General features: G+C 33.1%; 1 protein-coding gene across 1 annotated transcript in view; it reads right to left on the bottom strand.

The window, feature by feature from the left end:
• LOC128988989 (facilitated trehalose transporter Tret1-like) overlaps positions 1-20,178 on the bottom strand; it is a 38,995-nt gene extending 18,817 nt beyond the window's left edge. The window contains exons 1-3 of the mRNA XM_054410828.1: positions 20,064-20,178; positions 15,901-16,015; positions 6,271-6,406 (exon numbers count right to left, since the gene is read on the bottom strand). Of these exons, the coding sequence (XP_054266803.1) occupies positions 6,271-6,406; positions 15,901-16,015; positions 20,064-20,083 (271 nt within the window). The 5' untranslated portion in view covers positions 20,084-20,178. The remainder of the gene's footprint in view (positions 1-6,270; positions 6,407-15,900; positions 16,016-20,063) is intronic.
• Between the last annotated feature and the right edge of the window lie 1,035 nt (positions 20,179-21,213).

The following is a 21,213-nucleotide window of genomic DNA, read 5'->3' as shown; positions in this document are numbered from 1 at the left end:
CAACTAAGTTCATAAAAAAAAAACTTGACACTAGGTCCATAGGATATCTAATTCAGAATCCAATAGTAAATGGTAAAACTTACTGTAGCTATTTCCTCAGTTCAATACTTCATATTTTAATATAGTTCTGTTTTTCTTTTAATGTACGTCATATTATTTTCTTTTACAGTTAACTCTAAAATACTGTAGCAAATAGTAGGAATCGTAAATAGACGATAAATTTAAAATTTCCGTGTTGTTTTTGTAAACAGAAACTATAAAAACAACACTGCTTGACGCCAAAACTACTTAGGTTAGTTTTGTTTACGATAAAATTGTTTCATTTACTTGAACAGCTTATAAATAAACCAGTCTTGAACACGTCAATATCAACAACCATTGGAAAAGTACACCATGCACGTGTAAATACATTCATTTAACTGGTTTTTTTTTCAAGATGTTAAATGTTTCCCCCAACCAATTATTTCAAAACTAAAAAAAAACTAGGCCTAGAAAAATATTATATCACAAACGTTTAATAATATGGCAAAATAAGTGTTGCAATCGACACTGGATACTTCAACCAGACCTCTTATATCATGTTTATGTTTGGAGCTTGTTATGAGTGTGTTTCATTTAAGGGTAACGTTTTAATACCAACTCTGTATTTAATTTAAATTTAAGTTAATTTCACAGCATTTTCTACTTTGGTTAAACACAAAAGAGCAAGAAGTCATTAGAAATAGACTGCCTTATCATTAGTTACTACACTAATAGCCTACGGAATTGTTTAGTAATGATAATCTTAAAGTTAGTTAACTTAAAACCTAACCTCTCAATGTGTGTATCTTTATTTAAACTTAACATAAAAAACAATATGCGTTAATAGCCTTAACATTAACATACTCAAGAGTCTGGTGTAGGCATGACTCTGTTAGTATGTCCAATATAGGATTGTGTACACAAATCCGTAATTTTACAGAAAGTAAATAGCCAGATAGGAATGCAAATTTGCCAAAAAGAGACGTGTACTAAAGAAACATAAGAAATGGGTTTACTTTTTTTTTATTTACAGAAATGGTTATGAAACATCTAATCGTCTAAAACACAGTCACTGTATCTTTTCTTCGTTCCGCAACGATTTGAGATTTTATTATTTAATGGGAGTCCTCGAAGGTCCTGAAAAATCAGAAATGGGTATTTGATTATATCGGGATGAATATCTCCCCACTACCTCCGCTTACTCCCACTGGAGGCTCGTCTGGAGCGACACACGGATGTTGCAGATTATATAAGCAGTACTGCAGCACGGCCTTGACCCAGCCCTAGCCTACACTATCGGTTATGTAACTTTATAACTGTGCTGAGACTAAAATACCAGAACTGCTGATTCCATTCTAATGTGGTCAAACTCATCGATCTTCAAACTACATGGGTGAAGAACAATGGGTCAAGATAAAAATGTTAATTTAGATGTCGGAGGTTGGATATGTCCCGATGTTTCTTAGGTATTATATAATGTTGAAACATTATGCAATGTTGAAACCATGTATATAAGTACAATAATCTGATGTTTGGGTAAAAATGGTAACGTGTTATTTTTAGTATATTCGTTGAAAATACAATTGATAAATCATATTTTTTAAATTTATCAATGGATTAGATTTATGATTGCTTAAAGTGTAATTGTGATGTTCTCTCCTTCCTTATAGGTTGTTTGTAGTTTCAAATTAAAACAGCAATTTTAGATGTGTTGGCTGTTTGAATGTAGCCATATTGTACGTAAAGAGTATGCTACCGTGCTATACAAGAGTCATATAACAGGTTGATCATTATAATCGAAATTCCATCCGTTTAGAAAAGAACAACGTTGGTATTGTATTAGCCTGAGAAATTATTTTAGTCCAAAATCTAATTGAGAAGTTTATAAACAAATTGTGGAGGTATTAAATGATGAAAATATTTTGTATGGTTTCAAAAATCTATATTGGCAAATTAGCAATCTAGGAGGTTTGTTAGTTGCCTTTATTTGCTGATTTTCAATTGATTGTCCATACAAATCCATAAAAAAACAAAGAAATTTTGTTCACATAATTTGAATTATTTATTAAACTATTTTTATTGGCAAGAAGCATTGTCCGTAAAACTTACATAGATCTTAAAAAATCCTTGGTAAACCAACTGATATTCACTGGACTAAGTAAAAAATAAGAGGATAAAAAATAAAGGAATACCAACAAACAAATGAAGCTATTAATAGCGCAGCAATTAAAATCCAACCTAAGCTCCTTGTGAATGCTCTGTGTTGAATAGCAAAGTAGTATTATTTCAGTATTCAAAATAGTTATTGAAATCGCAGTTACGAAACTATGATAATAAGAACTAGGTAGGAATGCTAATTAGCACTCTTGACCTACCTCAATGAGAAACAAACACTTTATTGCCACTAATGCTCATTATATAACTACTTCAATACACAGTGGGAATACCAGTCTCATTGTACCATTCTCATATTGTTTTCCTTAATCTTATCAGGTTTGCAAGCTTTTGAACCATTAAATTAACAGGTCTATTATTCGCTGACAGTTAAAAGCATTGAAAATTTCAATTAACAGGATAAAACTTGGGTTCAATTTATTTATACTAACGTGTTTAGAGCAATACAGACGGAAAACTTGTATTTTTAGATGAAAAAATTGTTGAGGAATGTAAAATCCTAACCACGTAATTCCACGTAAGTTTTAAATTTAAACTTATTTTAACAAGATTTCCAAAAAAGTAATTGCTATATTATATCATGGATTAAATGGTTTTATTTTCCTCCAGTTTGAACTAATTATTCTCATACTTTTATCTGAGTAATATGTGAACAGGATTAAGCCCACCTCAGAAAAAGCACTACTACAATTATTACTCTTTGGTCAATGTTTAATAAGCTTTACCACTTAATACATGTTCTTTGATGTCTTGGATGAGAATGGTAATAACGTCGTTTACCCTCCAACATGCATTACTGTATTTTTCTGTGTTGCATTCTAATTGTGTGAAGTTTAACAATAGTTTTTATCTTGGTTTTATTTGTTTTCAAGCCTGCTATTCAAAATTATCTTACGTATTAACGAAATATTTACATACACACTACAATCATCAACCCCACCCACGTGACCAGACAGGTTGGAAACTAGAGTACAAGTGGATTATTTGGGGGAATGTAACGGATGGTGTTTCCAGATCGTGTTTCAAATCCTAATCATCCATAGACATACTTAGACAGACGTATAAGCTGTAGAATCGACTGTACATTTGAGGATGTAGTGTGCTGTTGATAATAGACTCCAAGGGTAATTATTTTACCAAAGGAGGGACTCCATTATTGCCGGTTTAGAATTAAATGGACTCATTTAATCACCAGCCTTTTGCAATACTAGTATTTTAATGGGACCAGTGTCTTAGCCACTGTTTTATGGTATTTTTAGCGTACCTAGAAAAATATGTTATAAAAAGACCAAATCTTATAACAATTTCTTTGAACTAAATATACATTTGTTAGTTTGAACCAAAAGTACATTTTCGGGAATATATTGACAAAGTAGATTGCAAGTTTTACTAAAACTATAAAGCCTACCTTGTTGTCTCATTTGGAACTATTTGCTTTTTTATATTACTTTACAAATTTTGAAATATTGAATTGTAAAATAAGAGATTTTGATTCAAGCAGTTGACTTTTAGTAGGGCCTCGAGAAGGTATCCTCGATTTTGAAAGATTAAGACAGAATCCGCCATAAAGCATTTTTCTATTGCTTTAAATTCAATCTTGAGCTAACATTTTGTCTTGCCACGTTAACAAAGTTGCTTCTTTTAATTCTGTAAACTGGATAAGAATATCGGGTACGATGATGTGTAAATGATGAACCTGCATATTAGTAGATGATATAAACTTTATATTTAGGTATTGGTTATTAAAAATCAAACAGCTTGGAACTGGAAGTTTAAAGTATTGGGAAATTGTTCTGGAATGAGAATAGTATGTCAATTACGCTTAGCGCCGAAAGTCCGCTTTAGGTCAGCAAATACCTTACAAATTTGTCTAATCGAGTGACCTAGTGTTTTGCAACGGTTGCAGAATGCTTACCAGTCACAAATCTACACCGAATGAAAGTAATATAGTACACACCCAACTAATCTTAGTGTGTTAAATCTTTAGTATAATATAAGTGTAATACAGAAACAATCCTCAATAACTATAATATGTATTTTTAGTTCGAACAACATTGCTCGTAAGAGCACCTGGCGAAAAAAATGTGCAAGATGTAACTGTACTTGATCTCAGGAAAAAAAACTCAACAAAAATTTAATTCATACAGTTGATGCTAGATATTTTCAATATTTATTTGAAATAAAAAGAGAAAAGTTAAAAACGCTGTAATTTTATTTACACTTACGTTCACTGTAAACATTTATTCGAGAGTTTAAGGATACCTGGAAGAGTTCACCTGTCTCATTTGTCTAGGGTTTACATAGGTACTTCTTTAAATATAAAATATTGATACGGAAAGTAAATAAAGATATTTCTTATAACACTTCAAACATATATTTACGCTTATACTGTTAATCACAAGACAGTAAATATACAAAAGAAGGTAAGTGGTGATCGATTTCGATTGGACACTCCAATCATCATCAGACCCGATAGGCGAATAGGAAGATAGATTCGCCTATTGGGTCTGTTGATGATTGGAGTGTCCAATCGAAATCGATCACCACTTAACATCTTTTGTATATTTACCGTCTTGTGAATAACAGTATAAGCGTAAATATATGTTTGAAGTGTTGTAAGACGTATCTTTATTTACTTTCCGTAAATTTAATAACACGTACAATGCTGATCAAGAAGTTATTTAAAATATGGATCTGAACTATTTTCTGTTTATTGACTTTAAGAACTGATGTTTCTTATCGCCATCCTAAGTCGAGGTGTAGAAATATTTTTCAGCAAAATAAAATTACAGTAGGCTACTAACATTATGTTAGTTAGTGCCTGCTAGTCCTGTCACATACTACGAGGCCTTACTTCCTAGATCAGTACAGTACTATTTCACAAACACGTTTATGTATATCAAATACCGATAAAACATGTTACAGGCGTGTTTTACTCATATTTTTAATTTTTTTAACTACTACTTTTTTTAAGATGTACCTGTTCTACACAACGGGGATAAAAATCAGTTTCATAATCATAGAAATGTCCCTCATTTTCTCATGCTTCTATGGAGACCAATTAATAATTCATTTGAAAAAACCTGAAAACTGTGGACATCCAAGGGGCGTAGCCAAGCGGAGTAACTCAGGGAAATGAATAGTTTATTTTAAGAATAAAGTTTGCAGTCACACTTATACAACAACCTCATCGGTATAATCAGTATTATGTTAAAAAATGTTGAACGTTTCTCCAGATGAATTAAACTAAGAACGCTATAAGGAAAACATTGGCTTTTAAATTTAGTTAATACAGGTTTAAAACAAATATTGTGTCAGGTAAAATCACGCGGCCATAAAATTGCAAAAAAGCGAGAATTTGTGTAAACCGGTTGCTAAAACGGCAAAACCACAGGATAACCGGACTAACTGGATTCCAAACGACCGATAGTGCGGGGAAAATAAAATTGCAAGGCCGAAAGTGCATTAGGCCTAAATAACATTTTGTGAATTCTTGATTGATGTGGCTCAACAGGAAAATCGGCAGAATATATTTAGAATGTTTCTTAAACGTTACTAAATATTCAGCCATTTATCTTTACAAATGTGTGTAACAAAGTAAAAGATCATGTTCATCATGTTCGTTTTTAGATTGTTCCACTCTAATCTTTATAATAGTGAACCTTTTAATAACGAATTGGTGAAAAATTTAGATTTAGGACAGCAAAATGTGAAATCTTCTTGTCCGTGATGTTTCAGTCCAGAGAGCTGGAACCCTGATCTGAGGCTGTTTTAGGACTTTGTCCTCTTCAGCCAGGGAAAGGATCGCAGCTGCGGCAGAGACGTGAATATTAACGAAAAAGTGTAATAACAAACTAAAATTCTGCCGCAGCCACTGGTATGAAAGATTGTATAGGTATAGATTTCTTGCAGAAACATTGAGTGTGAGTAACGAGAAAAACCCCAGCGGTTCATGAACAAGTTTAACAAGTTGAAACTGACGTTTACGACTTTTAAGGGTAGGCCTACTTACCCTTGTACCACTTACATAATGAAAATAATTAGCATGGTAAACAGATGGTAGAGGTTACTCACCGAACCATGAGGCCTGGCTGTCATTCATCGACAACGCCGCCGGGGAGTTCCGTAGTGCGGCGATGACTATGGTAGGGAGGGAGACCATCATGCCTAGAGCCAGCAGGAGTAGACTCTGAGCAAGCGTGGCGAGAACCTACAGAGCAAGATCAGGTTTAGTGATTATGTAGGTAGATCAATTACAGATTCAATAATACGAGTTACAGAGTGAGACAGTGATAAAAATTAAAACTAAGTGAGTATGAGTCGAAGAGGACTCAATCCTACAGGTCTGGGGCTCAAATCTATCAGCCAAGGGGGATTACGTATTCGTTTCAAATCCATGGCAACCCTTAAGTCTCCAATTTCCGTAATCCTCGAGGGGCCCCTTATCAAGCCTTTGATGCCCACATTTAAATACCCGACAATCAAGTGGTCTAGTCGTCAGTCAGCGAGCCATAAAATCCAATTATGGCTGGTAATTATTTCTGGTTCAGTATGAAGAGCATAAATTTATGACCTAGGTATCTTTGTTGAGTTTAGTATTAAAACGGCTTTTTAAATATAGGTAATCAAAGACCCTAGGTTTTGGTGGATCCATAAATAAAACTGTATTAATGCATTTAGTGTTCAAAGCATAAAATTTAATAAACATAATACACGGTCGTACATGGATTCAACCATTATGTGCTCAGCATTGTACGTATATGGTAGTAGTATATGGTAGTAGTAAATGGTAGTAGTATATGGTAGTAGTAAATGGTAGTAGTAAATGGTAGTAGTAAATGGCAGTAGTATATGGTAGTAGTATATGGTAGTAGTATATGGTAGTAGTATATGGTAGTAGTATATGGTAGTAGTATATGGAAGTAGTACATGGTAGCAGTACATGGAAGTAGTATAGGGTAGTAGTATTTATATGGTAGTAGTATATGGTAGTAGTACATGGTAGTAGTACATGGTAGTAGTATATGGTAGTAGTATTTATATGGTAGTAGTATATGGTAGTAGTAGCCTATATGGTAGTAGTACATGGTAGTAGTATATGGTAGTAGTACATGGTAGTAGTATATAGTAGAAGTATATGGTAGCAGTATATGGTAGTAGTATATGGTAGCAGTATATGGTAGTAGTACATGGTAGTAGTATATAGTAGAAGTATATGGTAGTAGTATATGTATATTCAATGATTAAACCACTCCGAACTATCGGCAGACCCGGATGTCTAACAAGTTACCGTGTTTGGGACTTTTTACAATATATAAATAAACGTTACCAACTTAACGTTAATATACGTAAGTCTTTAAGCAATAACTGTTTTATTTTGTTTACTACAAACAACCTTTAAAATAAAATAAAATCATTATACGGTAAGAATAGTGCAAAAAATATATATGAAGAAAAAAAAAGAAATTCCATAAAGTGAGGTTAGACAACAGATAATCTTTTGAAAAACAACGCCAAACTCGAATATCGGGTTTTCTGAGCAACAAGTCAGGAGAATTGCCAAACAGGCTTTGATAGACTGTCTTTGTGTTGTTTACTTACTTTTCTCCGTTTCACCAGTAAACAATTTCACGGTCGGCAGGATAAAAAAAATTCAACACGATTTTATCTAAACATAAAAAGAATTCCGTAAAATTTAAAAATAATTTGGAAGAGTATAAAAAATTAAATTAAACATTTTTCATCAACATAAATCACCATAGTCACCATTGTTAAAGCACCTCCCACTTCGTGATTTATGATGTTGTTTGGATCAAACTAGGGATTTATTTAAAATACTTCACACGACACTAAACAAACGAAAACAATCTACATGCTAATGCTTAACTAGGTGAATAGACTGTGAACATAATAATGGCAATGAAGGAAATTCAATGACAATTCTGAGATTTTTATGTTGATACCATTTATACATCCATAATAATTAATTATGATTCAGATGGTGGACTGTTTGTGAATCTAATTATACTTTCATGAGTTGTCATTGCCGGAAAGGAGGAAACGCGACATGAAATGAAAACTGCGTTAGTTAATGTTCAGCGTATGGTTGTTGTCAACATTTAAAATACTACAACAATTATAATTTTGATGTGGTTGGCACTGTTTGGTGTATACTGAGTTTAATTAACACTTTATGTCCAGCCCCCTCCCACAAATGGTTTCTAAAGAGAGAAATTGAAGAAAACTGTCACTTAATAACAATGTAAATAATTGGTTGATGAAGAAATTTGTGGATTGTATAGTAATGAAACAAAAATAAAAGATATGGGATCTTGTTACACAAATACAATGATAGGATTGACAAAAAACATTCTTTGCATCACTTAAAAGTCAAATGGGGAAACTACTTAGTTTTGTTACAGTTTTTTTCTCATTCCAAGAGCGATTTTAACATACAAACACATTAAATAAAACTTAAGAAACAAACAGGTCACCTATTGCTGTGAGTTATCACAGCGACAGCTAAGGTATTATTAATTACAACAAAACATAATTAGATAGTTCTTCAACATTGACGTAACATAAACAAACAATTTGTTTTTATTTCCATACAAAGACATTCCAATGTCACTGATAGAAGTGACGTTTGTTTACTATGATACAAAGCATCCAAGGTCAAACAACGAAACTTTAAATGTCAAACAACTGATGGAGTTGAAAGATTAATTAGAGAAAATAATTTTGTCGCAATGAAACACGAAAATGTGATTAAAATTTAGTAAAATTGAAAATGTGTGGTAATTATAATTAATTTATTTAATTGTTGTAAGGATACTACAGTAAGTATTTGCTTTAATTGTGGCGTCAAAACGGCAAGACTCGACTAACTAATTAAATTGACATCTTGAAGTAGATACAACTCTATAGACACTCTAACCCAATACTTAGCAGAAACAATGAAACGAAGATGAAACGTAGGTATAAGTTAAAAGGCTGCACCACAAACATTACAAATTCGTTTCCAATTTACCTGGACCTGGGCCAAAGTGCCCTTATACGGGCTCTGTTTCCAGTATCGGATAGCTGCTTTTAGAATGCCAGTATATACTTCAAATAATCGTTTAAAGTTTGACTCAATACAGTTGTATGTAAATTAAAACAAGAGAAATCTATTGGAGATGGGAAAGGGTTTTACAATTCCCTATAAATAGTACTATAAATAGTAAATAGTTTATAATCAGTAAACGGAATTCACCAATACTAATCGCGATTTATTCACCCATTCTAGAACTCATAAATTGAAATGAATGGTTTATATAGTCAATAAAAGTTCGTCAAACAATTAATTATTCGTTAGCCATTTTGGGGAGTCACAACCGGTTGGGAATCCGAATTAACAATGAATTGACCTCAGAATGAGTTTGTTCCAAAGATGATCAGGAACTAGTTATTATACGAGTCACTAGGAAAGAATCTCCAAGGTTAATCTGACTCAAGAATTGCTGACCTTGAATCACAGTCACTGTTGTCATCTTAGGCCGATCTCTTACGGATTATTTTACGAGTTTTGCGATTATCGTTTTCTTTACCTCACTGTTTAATTATTTCGATAAAATAGTCTTAGCTTTGGAAATAGTGCTCGAGAAGCTTTGTAGTTTTTAGATTTTTTACGATTTGTACTAAAAAAAGAGACTTCGAAATGGCTAGGTACAGTAGATAAGCTAGAAAATTACAGTGTTTTTGAATGGGTTACTATTTTTAACCCGACTAGCTTACTAGTTAAGTATTTTTAGGGAATATATTTGGCCTATCACTCCCAAAGACTAGTTCCATAAAACCTTTAAACCCTCTTAAAAAGCTGAATAAAACTATATTTTATGAATAAGATATTTTTGTCAAAAGTTGTTTATTGGTTGGTATTATTTTATTTTTACATCTTTCATAACGTTTCACAAAAAATATGACCAGATTTTATAATTGAATTAAAAACAATTTAACTTCATCGCACTTCTATTTTTATAATGCACGTGATGTTTTTGCATTTATAAACGAGGAAACTGTCTTTGAAGTCTTAACTTACCTGGTCAGACGGGTTGCAAAAACTTCACATCGCTTTTATAGACTATATTTTATCCTCGTTTTATTTATCTTCGTACACATTCACGTGTTGAAGTTATGTAAACAACAACAAAAAACGTGCCGTGAAACGAGTCTGAGGGAAAAGGCTAAGCAATGCAAAGTTTTACAGGATATTCTGCGAGTATTTGGAAGATATCGAAAGTATTATTTTTTTTGCTGTAGGAAAAAACACTTTTGATCATCCAAATTATTGATATTTAAGGCAGAAATTCGTGGTTTGCTTTTTTAAAGTTAACTCAAATTATTAGCAGTTCTTCTTACTTTGGGTTTTTAGTCGACACCACACATTTTTCATTGTTGAACATACAAAATGTATTTCTAGCGTGTTAAACCTTGCAAGTGTTAACGTGATTTGGATTGCCTTATTGTAGGCTTAATGTCCCTGTCATCCTGTTGATTGTATAAATGCTTAAACTAAATAAGGTTTTCATATTATTTACTGGTTTACACCGTAAATAATTGTATTGTATTGCACCGTTAGTTGTATTGAGTTTAAAACCCGTGTTATAAAGTTTAACATTTACAAAGTAGTCTCAATGAGTTCACATTCTGTTTAAACCAGTTAAAAAGGTTGTTAAACTCCGTGTAACAGAATAGTAAAACGTCATATACAGGGTGGTAATAAAGTCCGAAGACAGTTAAATATTTAAAAAAAATGTAGACATAGCTACAATACTTGGTATTAAGTTAGAGCATAAAACTGTATTTTAACACATATTCAGTGATTCAATAACTCTTCAGGGGGACGGCCTACAAGGAGTCGGAAGAAAATCTTAAATAGAAGCATAGGTCAATATGAAAAGGTCTTTTTTAGCAGAAAACAATGCCGCAAACCGCACTTCAAAAGGTTGATCCTGCGCAAAATGGCAGCCGTTCAAAGATTTCTTGAATCTGCCATTTTGAATCTTTGAACGACTGCCATTTTTTTACTCAGGTGTTCTTTTGAGCTTGAATTTACGGCATTGTAATCTACTAGTGAAGACCTTTAATTTGATGTGCATATCGACCTATGCTTACGTTAACAATTTTCTTCCGATTCCCAGGGCTGTGCCCCCTGTGGAGTAAGCGTATAATAGCAATGCAAATTAAATGAATCTTTAAACAACTGTCATTCTTGGCTCGGTCGTCCGTTTGAGTTCAAATTTGCGGCATTATATTCTGCTAGTAGAGACCTTTAATTTGATGTGCATATGCTTCTATTTACGATTTCTTTCTGACCCCTTGCTGAACGTCCCCATGATAAGACAGCAAACTGATATTTCCTAAAAAATTAGATTTTTAGGTGTGGTGTTGATGTACAAAATCTTATTGATTTATGTTCTGTCGTTTAGAAAATATTTAACTATCTTCGGACTTCATTACCACCCTGTATAAATAATCAAATAAAGTAGTATGTTCCAGGGTGGTAAATTGATGTAAGAGGTAATAACATATTTTTTTGACGTATGTTTACAATCTAGGATATTCAAAATATATAATAAGACAAGAAATATTTTATAGCACTTGATGTTACTTTTACATAATGTGGGTAGGTGAACTCTCCATAGTTTGTACAGGATTAAAAGACGCATTTTTGTTGTTAAATTTAAAACAAAGCCAATCTTTTAAAACAAATCGAGCTATGTTTTCTATCAACAAATCAAACAAGTACAATAATTACAATGTCAACAAATATAAATGAATCAAAAGAACATTGAAGTTATTTAAATCTACTAATCTTTGATGATCTAAGCCTAAGAGAGTGTGGTAGCAGAGTGTTCGTGCTAAGCCGTTATCATCGCAAGCCCTGCTGTTATCACTAATGCACAGATTAGCGAGGGTCCAGCTAATGTTGGTAGTCTTGATTATACCTCAGCAGCTACTTCCCGCCCAATAGAACCTACATTCATTAGACTTAACAACAGTGGTTGGAGATTCGTTTAATCTCTCAATTACTACTGCAGTTTTACTAAAAATCCACTTACAAACAAAAAACCAAGATTACCGGCATTATCTCCTAACAATATTACACAGAAGATAATTAATTAGAGTGACAGTGGGATATTTTATTGATAAAAACTTTTACCTACGACCGTTTTTCAAAGTAGCCGTTTCAGTACAGTTCTTAGAATTGAAAAGTATCTCATAACATCATTGTTTACTTTCATAACAGCATAGTTTTACTCATAACAACACGGGTAACGGACCAATGAGGTTCAAGGATTGAGAGAGGAGAAGCAAAATTGTAATGATTCGAAAATCAACTAATCAGCTGTTCAGGCCAATTTAATTGTTGATTAGTGCAATTATTGTGTTTCGTTGCATCACTGTCAGCGAAACGGCACACGGAAGATTTCTCAGGTGCCGTTTGATGTCACTAACTGCTGACGTCACTTTGAGGGAACACCAATACAGCAACGATACGGAGTTGAGCCATCGGCCTCGGTGGTGCAATGGATATCGTTGCGGGCTGATAATCCGAATGTTCCGGGTTCGATTCCCGCCGGCGACACCAACATTTTATCAACAATTTTTTCATATCAGCAAGTTTGGTTGGTTTGGTTAGGTTATTACAGTTTAATTTTATAATTAAAAATTTTAAAATTTGAATTTTAGGCAATTATAATTTTATTTTATGAACAAAACTATTTTTTAGATTAGTAAACCTGTATTTGATTTTTCCAATATCAGCACGTTTGGTTAGGTTATGACAGTTTAATTTAATAATAGAAAATTATAAAATTGTCTGTTTCTTCAGACGCAGGAGTTAGTGACGTCAGCAGTTAGTGACGTCAAACGGCACCTGAGAAATCTTCCGTGTGCCCTACCGTCACTGTCAGTGGCAATGGGAGGTTATAAACGAAAACATAACCTCTTTTAGAAATTATGAATAGTGATTTTTAGTAATTAAAACAATGTCGTAGGTAAAGTAGTGTACGCAACTCGCGTAAATAATGTTAACGACACTCGTAGAAGTCTTTAAGGCACTCGCCAAGGCTCGTACCTTATATTTTCTACTAGTGTCGTTAACACTATCTTTACGCAATCGTTGCGTAAACTACAATACCTTATTAGGTATTTATCTGTTTAAATAACAGCAAGTAATTAATTTCAAATCAAAGAACCAAAATTATGTAACCCATTAAGCCACTAACATACTTAATTCATGGCTTAAGATTCATGAAACACATCAGTAGAGCGACATACACAGACTTGCAGATTTGCAGACTTGTTCGTGTAACACAAAGAAGCAAAACTTTTAGCCTTCGTCGACTTTTTTGATTCAAGCGGCTAAATGAGGAAGCGTTACATTTTAGTTTATACATTTTTAGATGATAATATGCTTGTTTTATCTCACCATCTCACTATGGACCATCTCTATGGTAGTAATAATAGGCCAAGGCATTGTACTCAGTAAATTGTTGTTACTTTTTTTTGTCGTTACAGTCATAGTCTGGTAGTTCAAATTATTCCTTTCCATTTAACCTTATTTTTATCAAAGAATCTTACTAGGCTAGACAACCAGTTTATTAACATAGGTATGCATTATTCGGCTACTTTTTGTCAAATTATCAGACATCCTCAAACCGGATTTAAAGGAAAGTTCAATCAACGATAAAAGTGGCCGAAATCGTTGACAGTCGTCACTTATGAACCAGTTCTGTCAGTTAAGTACAAAAACTAGTAGAACATGTAGAAAGATTACGAAACCCAACAAAATATAACTGACAGGTGGTTGTTTGTTAAGGACAGTTCAACAAATTTTAAAAAGACCTTTCATCTGGGGTATGGTTAAGTTGTTAGTTATTTATGTGATATTCTTCAATAATTTATTCACATGTAAAAAACAATACTACTGTTTTGGCTGATTTCTTTTTTTAGAAGTCTTCACATTCTGTCTATATCTTAGATGTTTATTTTACTTTGGGATTTTTATGTATTATATGTACAAAATAAAAATATTCCAAGCTATCGTCAATAAGCCATCTTTCCGGAGAAATTACCAATTTCAATAATGTAAATTATTCTTTTACCTTGTTAGTTTAGTTACGTATATTTTCTAAGTACATTTTAAACAGGTAGGCTGGAGAAATTAAAGGAACATCTATACCGGATACCACATGATTATTAATTTAAATTTTATTCTTGGTAAATCCAAATGTATTTATTTTGGTCAATGAGTAAATTGTATTCATAATGAAATATGTAAAAATGCTTTCGAAAATAAAACAATACAAATCAATTATACTGGGTGTCCCAGAAAGGAATGCACTTTTATTTTGGAGAAAGCCGAATGTCCAAAAGAGATAATATAAATAGCTTATCAGGGCTTTGTAGCTATGCCCGTGGAAAATCATTTGCCATGGGTCGCTTTACCGGTGAGCAGCGTGCTTTCTGTGTAAGCGACTATTACCAAATGCTTTCTTATGTGACAATTCAACGACACTTCCGTGCTTAATACAGACTTCATGATCTTAACCAAATGCCATCAGTAAAAATAATTAAATTCAGGGTGCGCCAATTTGAAGCTAAATGATCAACTATGAACCCTCGTCCCATCGGTCGCCATAGATAAGTGCATTCTGAACAAAATATTGAACGTATTAAAAAATGTGGGTGTATTTCTTTGAGGATAACCAAGGGAACACTGTAACAAGAAATTCCCAGCGATACATAACAATGATTAATGATCATTTACAGCCGTTCTTGCAAACTTACCTCGGGCTAACAGGCAAATATTGTGGTTTCAACAGGACGGAGCTATGTGTCATATAGCAGGAGATTCCATGACTGCAATAACGCAGCTGTTTCGTGGGAAAGTCATTTCCAGATTTGTTGATATCAACTTTCCTCCAAGAAGCCTAGACCTAACTCCACTAGACTTTTTTTGTGAGGGTATCTAAAATAAAAAGTCGGGTGTATAACAACGCTCCTGCTACCCAACATCATCTGAAGCAAAATATTCGTGAGGAAATTGATGCCATCCCACCAGAACTCTGCTATTGAGTCTTCGCAAATGTAAAATTTTGTTTGGTGGAGTGCCGGTACCGGAGGGGTCTACATCTGGATGATGTAATCTTTTTACAAGTAATTTCCCTGAAGTGTACAAAAAGGTATTCTTGCAAAAAATGTTGTAAACAAAGCAATTTTTCTGTTTTCTTTGTTTTAAAAGTGCATTACTTTCTGGGACACCCAGTACAAGAATCAGACCACTCATTCTCTAGCACCGAGGAGGCTAACCACTTAATTTCCACAAGACTGATATAAAACTGCATTGTACAAAACTCATATCCAAAACCAGTAGGCTACTTGGTTTATATGCGTTTGAGGCTAACTGTTATTTATGATTGGAAAAATGGGAATATCTCTAAATTCTATGATATTCATAGACCCAAACTCATATGAGAAATGAGTTGACAATGATAATGAAATGAGTTGAAATGGTGAGATGATAATCCAGTCGAGTCTTTGAGTATAAAAGTTACGTAACGTAACTACATCGTGTCCTCTGTAAAACCCCTAATTGAGACCTCTCTTAAGGGGGCGTGTCCCCAGGACCCTAACCATGCCAAGGGGGCGGATTACCTGAGGCAAGGCCATCCTGAAGCGGCTGACCCTCCAGATGTCTGGGTCTGGGCTGAGTATGTCGCTCTCTCTCACTCCACTGGGTCCATCACCCACCGAACTTGACCCACTCGACCTGTAAACAGAGGGTACTAGTTACTAAATGAACTATTTAATTTTTATTGTTTTCATATAGTTGAGGTTTTTAAGGGAATTGTCCAAACCCTGCTCTACTTACTACTTATCGTCAAAATTTTGTTAGATAGCATCATTAATAGATACAGGAGGGGTGAATGGTGAAATTTTCGGAAAACACATGAAAGGGTTTTTTAGAAAATTTAATTCCTGGCCATAAAAGTTCTGTAAAATATTTGCTAGCTCTTAGCGTTTTTGAGTTATAGCCGTTTAAAAAACGTGTTTTGTCGTTTTCCGATGTGCGCCATTTTGAGTTTTTAAGGGGGGTTAAAATTTGGAAATGTTACTTTTGAAAATTTTACCGTTAATTTGGAATCAGATAACACAATGATACAAAATTTCATGTCCCTAGCACGTTTCTAAACGAATCAGTTGAGCATACCAAAGTCTATAAATTTCATAGCTATTCTCCATAAGAATAACATGGGGCCTTGCTATAGCAGTAAAACCTTAAAATGTTTGACATTAAACCTAAGTTATAGGTTTAATATAATAATAACTGTAATTATAACTGTAATAACAATAACTGTAGTTATTATTGACGACTGAGATGTATAATTGTAAAAAATTGTACCTATTCAGAAAATAAATGACTTATGACTTAAGTTTTGGGGGTCAAGGAGTAAAGTTACGAAAAAACATGTGAGTAAAATTTAAAGTAAACGAAGGAGGATACAAAGCATTAATAATATTTGCAAAAAAGAATTATTTAGGTTTAAAAAATTGCGAAAACGATTACAAATTTGAAAGAAATTTATCAAATTTTGAAAGTGGGGCGTTTTTTGAAGGTGAAGGAGTGCGATTTTCAAAAAACGCATAATAGTGTCTTGTAAAAAATTTAATTCCGAAACTACAATTTTCCCTCAAATCTTTTCTAGCTCTTACCGTTTTAGAGCTACAGCCGTTAGTAAACACAGGACTGACGTTCATTTAAAATTAAACACATTTATTGATGAACGTTTGGTGAACACCACCACTAGGAATATTTGATAACGACTTGACGTTCCTCTGACCTGATGATGTACTCCATCCGAAGCACGAAACGGCTGTAGTCCTAGCAAATTAAAAATGATCCTTTTGAACAGTAACAAGGTAATATAACCGAAGCATGAAACGGCTGTAGTCCTAGCAAATTAAAAATGATCCTTTTGAGCAGTATAAAGGTAATATAAATCACTATCGTTAAACTAACTGCTGATAAACATTGTTATTTTAGTGTTTCTATGTAAAATGTGGGTAGGTGTATTTGACAAAAATCTGTAATTGACCTATGCGCTATATGTAGGTTGTTCAATTTCAACTAAATTCACTGTTTTCGTAATCTGCTTCCTCTAGTATGGTAACTGAACAAATAGTTCAATCGATGGACAAATAGGTTATTTATATTAATATAGTATGCATTGCGTAGGCTTTATAATGGGTTATAGTAATTAGTCGAAGCTCTATGTTACATTGGCCAGAATATAAATTTCAGTTAATATATAATTTGGACAAAAAAAAACATACAAAATTATACAGACTCCGGTTCAAGATACTATTATTTTTAAGGAAAGTATAGTCTGATTTCTGATCTTCATTAAAGAATAACTGAATTTGTATGTTTTTCATTCACTAATGTGGTTTACTAAAAATCGGTTACCGAAAGTTTCACAGTAATAACAAAACATCTCACAAAAGCATTTAAACAAAATAAACCAAATAATTGTAATTCAGAAAAAGTAACTTTTATCACAAAAAATATAGCTAACTATAACCATAAGGTCTAACTATAACCAAAATAATTAAATATACACTGCTATAACTTACAATAAAATAATAATGTAAAGTGAGTTTTTAATATATTCAAAAACAGAAAATTTTTATTACATCATAACATTACAAAGATTTAATGACATTAAAGTAGATTTTATTTTCCAAAATCTTATCCAACTGAAGTAATGGAATAATTGCAAGTTTTTGAATTGCAAAGTTCCATCAGTACGGACGTTTTCTTACTATAATAATATCTATCTTTAATTCATTTAGCATAACCGACCCCGTTCCGGTACAACAAAACCTCCGTTCTAATTGACAAGTTACCAACGTTAGGACAGACATGTTTATACCTTGTATAGGCAATGCGTGCGAATTTGACAGCTGATAACTCAACGAGATTGTAAATATGTTGCCGGACCGCTTATATGGTCGTAAAAGAAAACGAGTAGCTGGTAAAACGTCATAATTACCATATGATTCACTGGCAGGTTTAAGGGTGTCACCCGATCAAACAAATATTCAACAATTTCAAAGTAAAAAGAATAGTCTATACATTTAGGATATAGTTATATAACTGTTGGATATAGTAGTCTTTCGTTAACGATTACTAATAAAAAATTGGAAAGTTTCAATAATTAAAGTTTTCTTGGATACAAGACATTTTGGAAATTCATTAAGTTAAGCTTTGGATGGAGAAACTTAATAACACAATAATATTAGTCAGGTCCTTTTGAACCTTTTAATTGTAAATGAAATTTATAATTCACACCCTAAAGGTTTGCAAAGTGGTATTAAAAAAAAAAATAAATAGGCCTAACATAAGCTCATAGCTTTCATTAAACAACACATAAGCCAATGAACCAGGCACATTAAAAATGATGACATTTATAGACAATTCACATATTCATACTTTAATACTTTTCTTATTAAATGACAACCATACGAAGTAGGTATTTTAAGCCATGTATGAATGGAGATGAGTGTAGGATGAGTGGCGCGATCTTGTAGTCTTGTTAGTGACTAAGGCCCACATTCCTTAGACACAGCTCTCAATTAACAGCCCATACAGCTAATGGCAACTAAGGGACCTACAGTTTATAGTGGAATCCGAACCACATAAACTTGCAACAAATAATCCCCAAAATTTTAATGTATTTTGCATAGAGTTGCTTATTGTTAATAAACCACTTAAAACCTAATTACCACACTATGAGGCCAATTAAAACTTCAAATAGTTCCACATCGTGACAATTTTGAAAATATTTGGTCACTAAACAATGAGAAAACATAAAACTCTCCCAAGCTTAAAGCCTGTAATCTTATCTTCTTTTACCAGTATCTTTTTGAAAACAAAGCTTTCCTTTAACAATACAATCAGTAGTTTCTGATATGTAGTCTTAAACCTTATTGCATTATGAGTCACTATAGCCATCCACTATCCACCACTATCCATCCATGTAAACAAGACTTATCAGCATGTCCCGTTACTATTTCTTGTACTCTGGATTTAGGCCACCATAAGCAAATGTTTGATTTCAAACCTTATATGACTGAGAACTATCTAGAACATACATAGTACAGACCTAGTTAATACTATCCAATATTTTGCAATTATTGCAAAATTTTGCAGTAATAATTGCAGTAGTGTAGAAGCATGTTTTGCAATATTTCTCTAGCTCTAGGCATATATTGTTGTAAATAGTTGTAACGCTTTTGATTAATAATAATAATGGCAAACATAAATACAAATTAATACCGTTAGGCTTATTTATTTAAAGAGAGAATTTCATACTAATTTTGCAACAATATAAAAAAAAAATTATGCATTTATCCAAATCCAAATATCATAGTTCATTTTCGTTGAAATAAATGAACGTTATAGAGCAAAGCGTGTTTGGCATACTTTTACTATATCTAGAGTAAACAAATATCTCACGAAACCGTACGGCACCGGAGTACAATAAAACCTGAACCACGTGGAGCCTGACCTCCGTAGTGTTTGGTTACATAACAAGGAGTCCCACAAGGTGCTACTCTTGGGCCCGTAATATTCCAATAAAAACCTACCTCAATGTGTACTTTCTTGTTGAATTGTTTACTAATAGACATTTACTGTGACTGCAGCTAATTGAATATTGCTGTAAACTAAAAGAGGTTGTATATGTAAATACTTAAAAAAAAATATTTAAATGTTTATTAGGAGGGTTAATGAATTCTTGTTTGATATCACTAACCTGTCAGCCATCTCCGCCATGCCTACTCACTGACCCTACGACGGGTCGATCTTCCCGAGTTATGTAACGTTATATAACTATCTCGGCCGGGTGTGACCTGCGTCCGGCGTGTCGGCGGAACGAACAACAACTGAGCCACCGAGCGACTCCGAGAGTCTTCAGGCTTCTGGTAGCGTCCCCACCATCAGGGCGACGTAGGGATAAAATGATGAATGGAGACGGAAACGACCGCGGAATGTGAATAGGAGATGTCTTACTCTTCGATAATATTTACTCTTGTGAAGGAGGTAGTCAATTAGCTTACATAAAGGACAACGATAAGTATGTTATGTCATTATTGTTGTGATTCCGATATGGGGAACATATTGGAATCAGGATTTTGCGTTAGTATTACAAATAAAAGAATTATTAAACTTTTAATAACCCGTGCAAAAATATTTTTGCTTTATAAACTGAACTTCAGCAACCAATTGTTGTACTTGAGATTATTATTCGTGTAATTTATGAATAAATAATAGAAACTGTTTGGAAGAGTTTGTATTAGCTGGTATAAGCTAATTTCAATGAAAACAAGTTTGTTAAATTGTTTTTACTTTTAATTTTGAGCTTGATTTTTTGTTATACATAATGAAGCGCTTGGAAAAATGTTTTCTTTTTTTACAGTATTTTTTGTCTTATTTTTTGTGCATCAACTATAGTGGAATTATTTAGGTTTTTTTTTAAGAGAGACTGTTCTAACCAAGGTCTTGATAACGTCAAAATCTCGTTGGAAGTTGCACATCTACTAACAATTGTTAAAGTGAATAAACTTGCAACAGATAATCCCCAAATGTAAATGTATTTTGTATATATAACTTATTGTGCTATTTCCTAAAATTAAAGTTTAAACTAAACGAAACCAACTACACTTTAACCCTAACACCAATTAGGTTAAACTTTTAAGTGATTACTTCGATGCGTCTTTCTTATGTATTTCATGCATAATGTAAATGCACTAGTCTATGCATATAAGTGTTGAAAAATAATGCGTTGCTAATTTATTTCTATAATATATAAAGTTTATTGTAGTTTGCAAAAATAAACAGGGAAACATATGAATGAAATGGATTGATAACCTCAAGTTATAGTTTTTATCTAAGATCTAATTATA

This window comes from Macrosteles quadrilineatus, unplaced genomic scaffold (assembly GCF_028750875.1).
Source record: "Macrosteles quadrilineatus isolate MER2022 unplaced genomic scaffold, UCM_ALF_1.0 Scaffold_3__2_contigs__length_128488019, whole genome shotgun sequence".
NCBI lineage: Eukaryota > Metazoa > Arthropoda > Insecta > Hemiptera > Cicadellidae > Macrosteles > Macrosteles quadrilineatus.
Note: the sequence above shows the minus strand (reverse complement) of the source record. Positions and strands in the feature narration are given on the sequence as shown.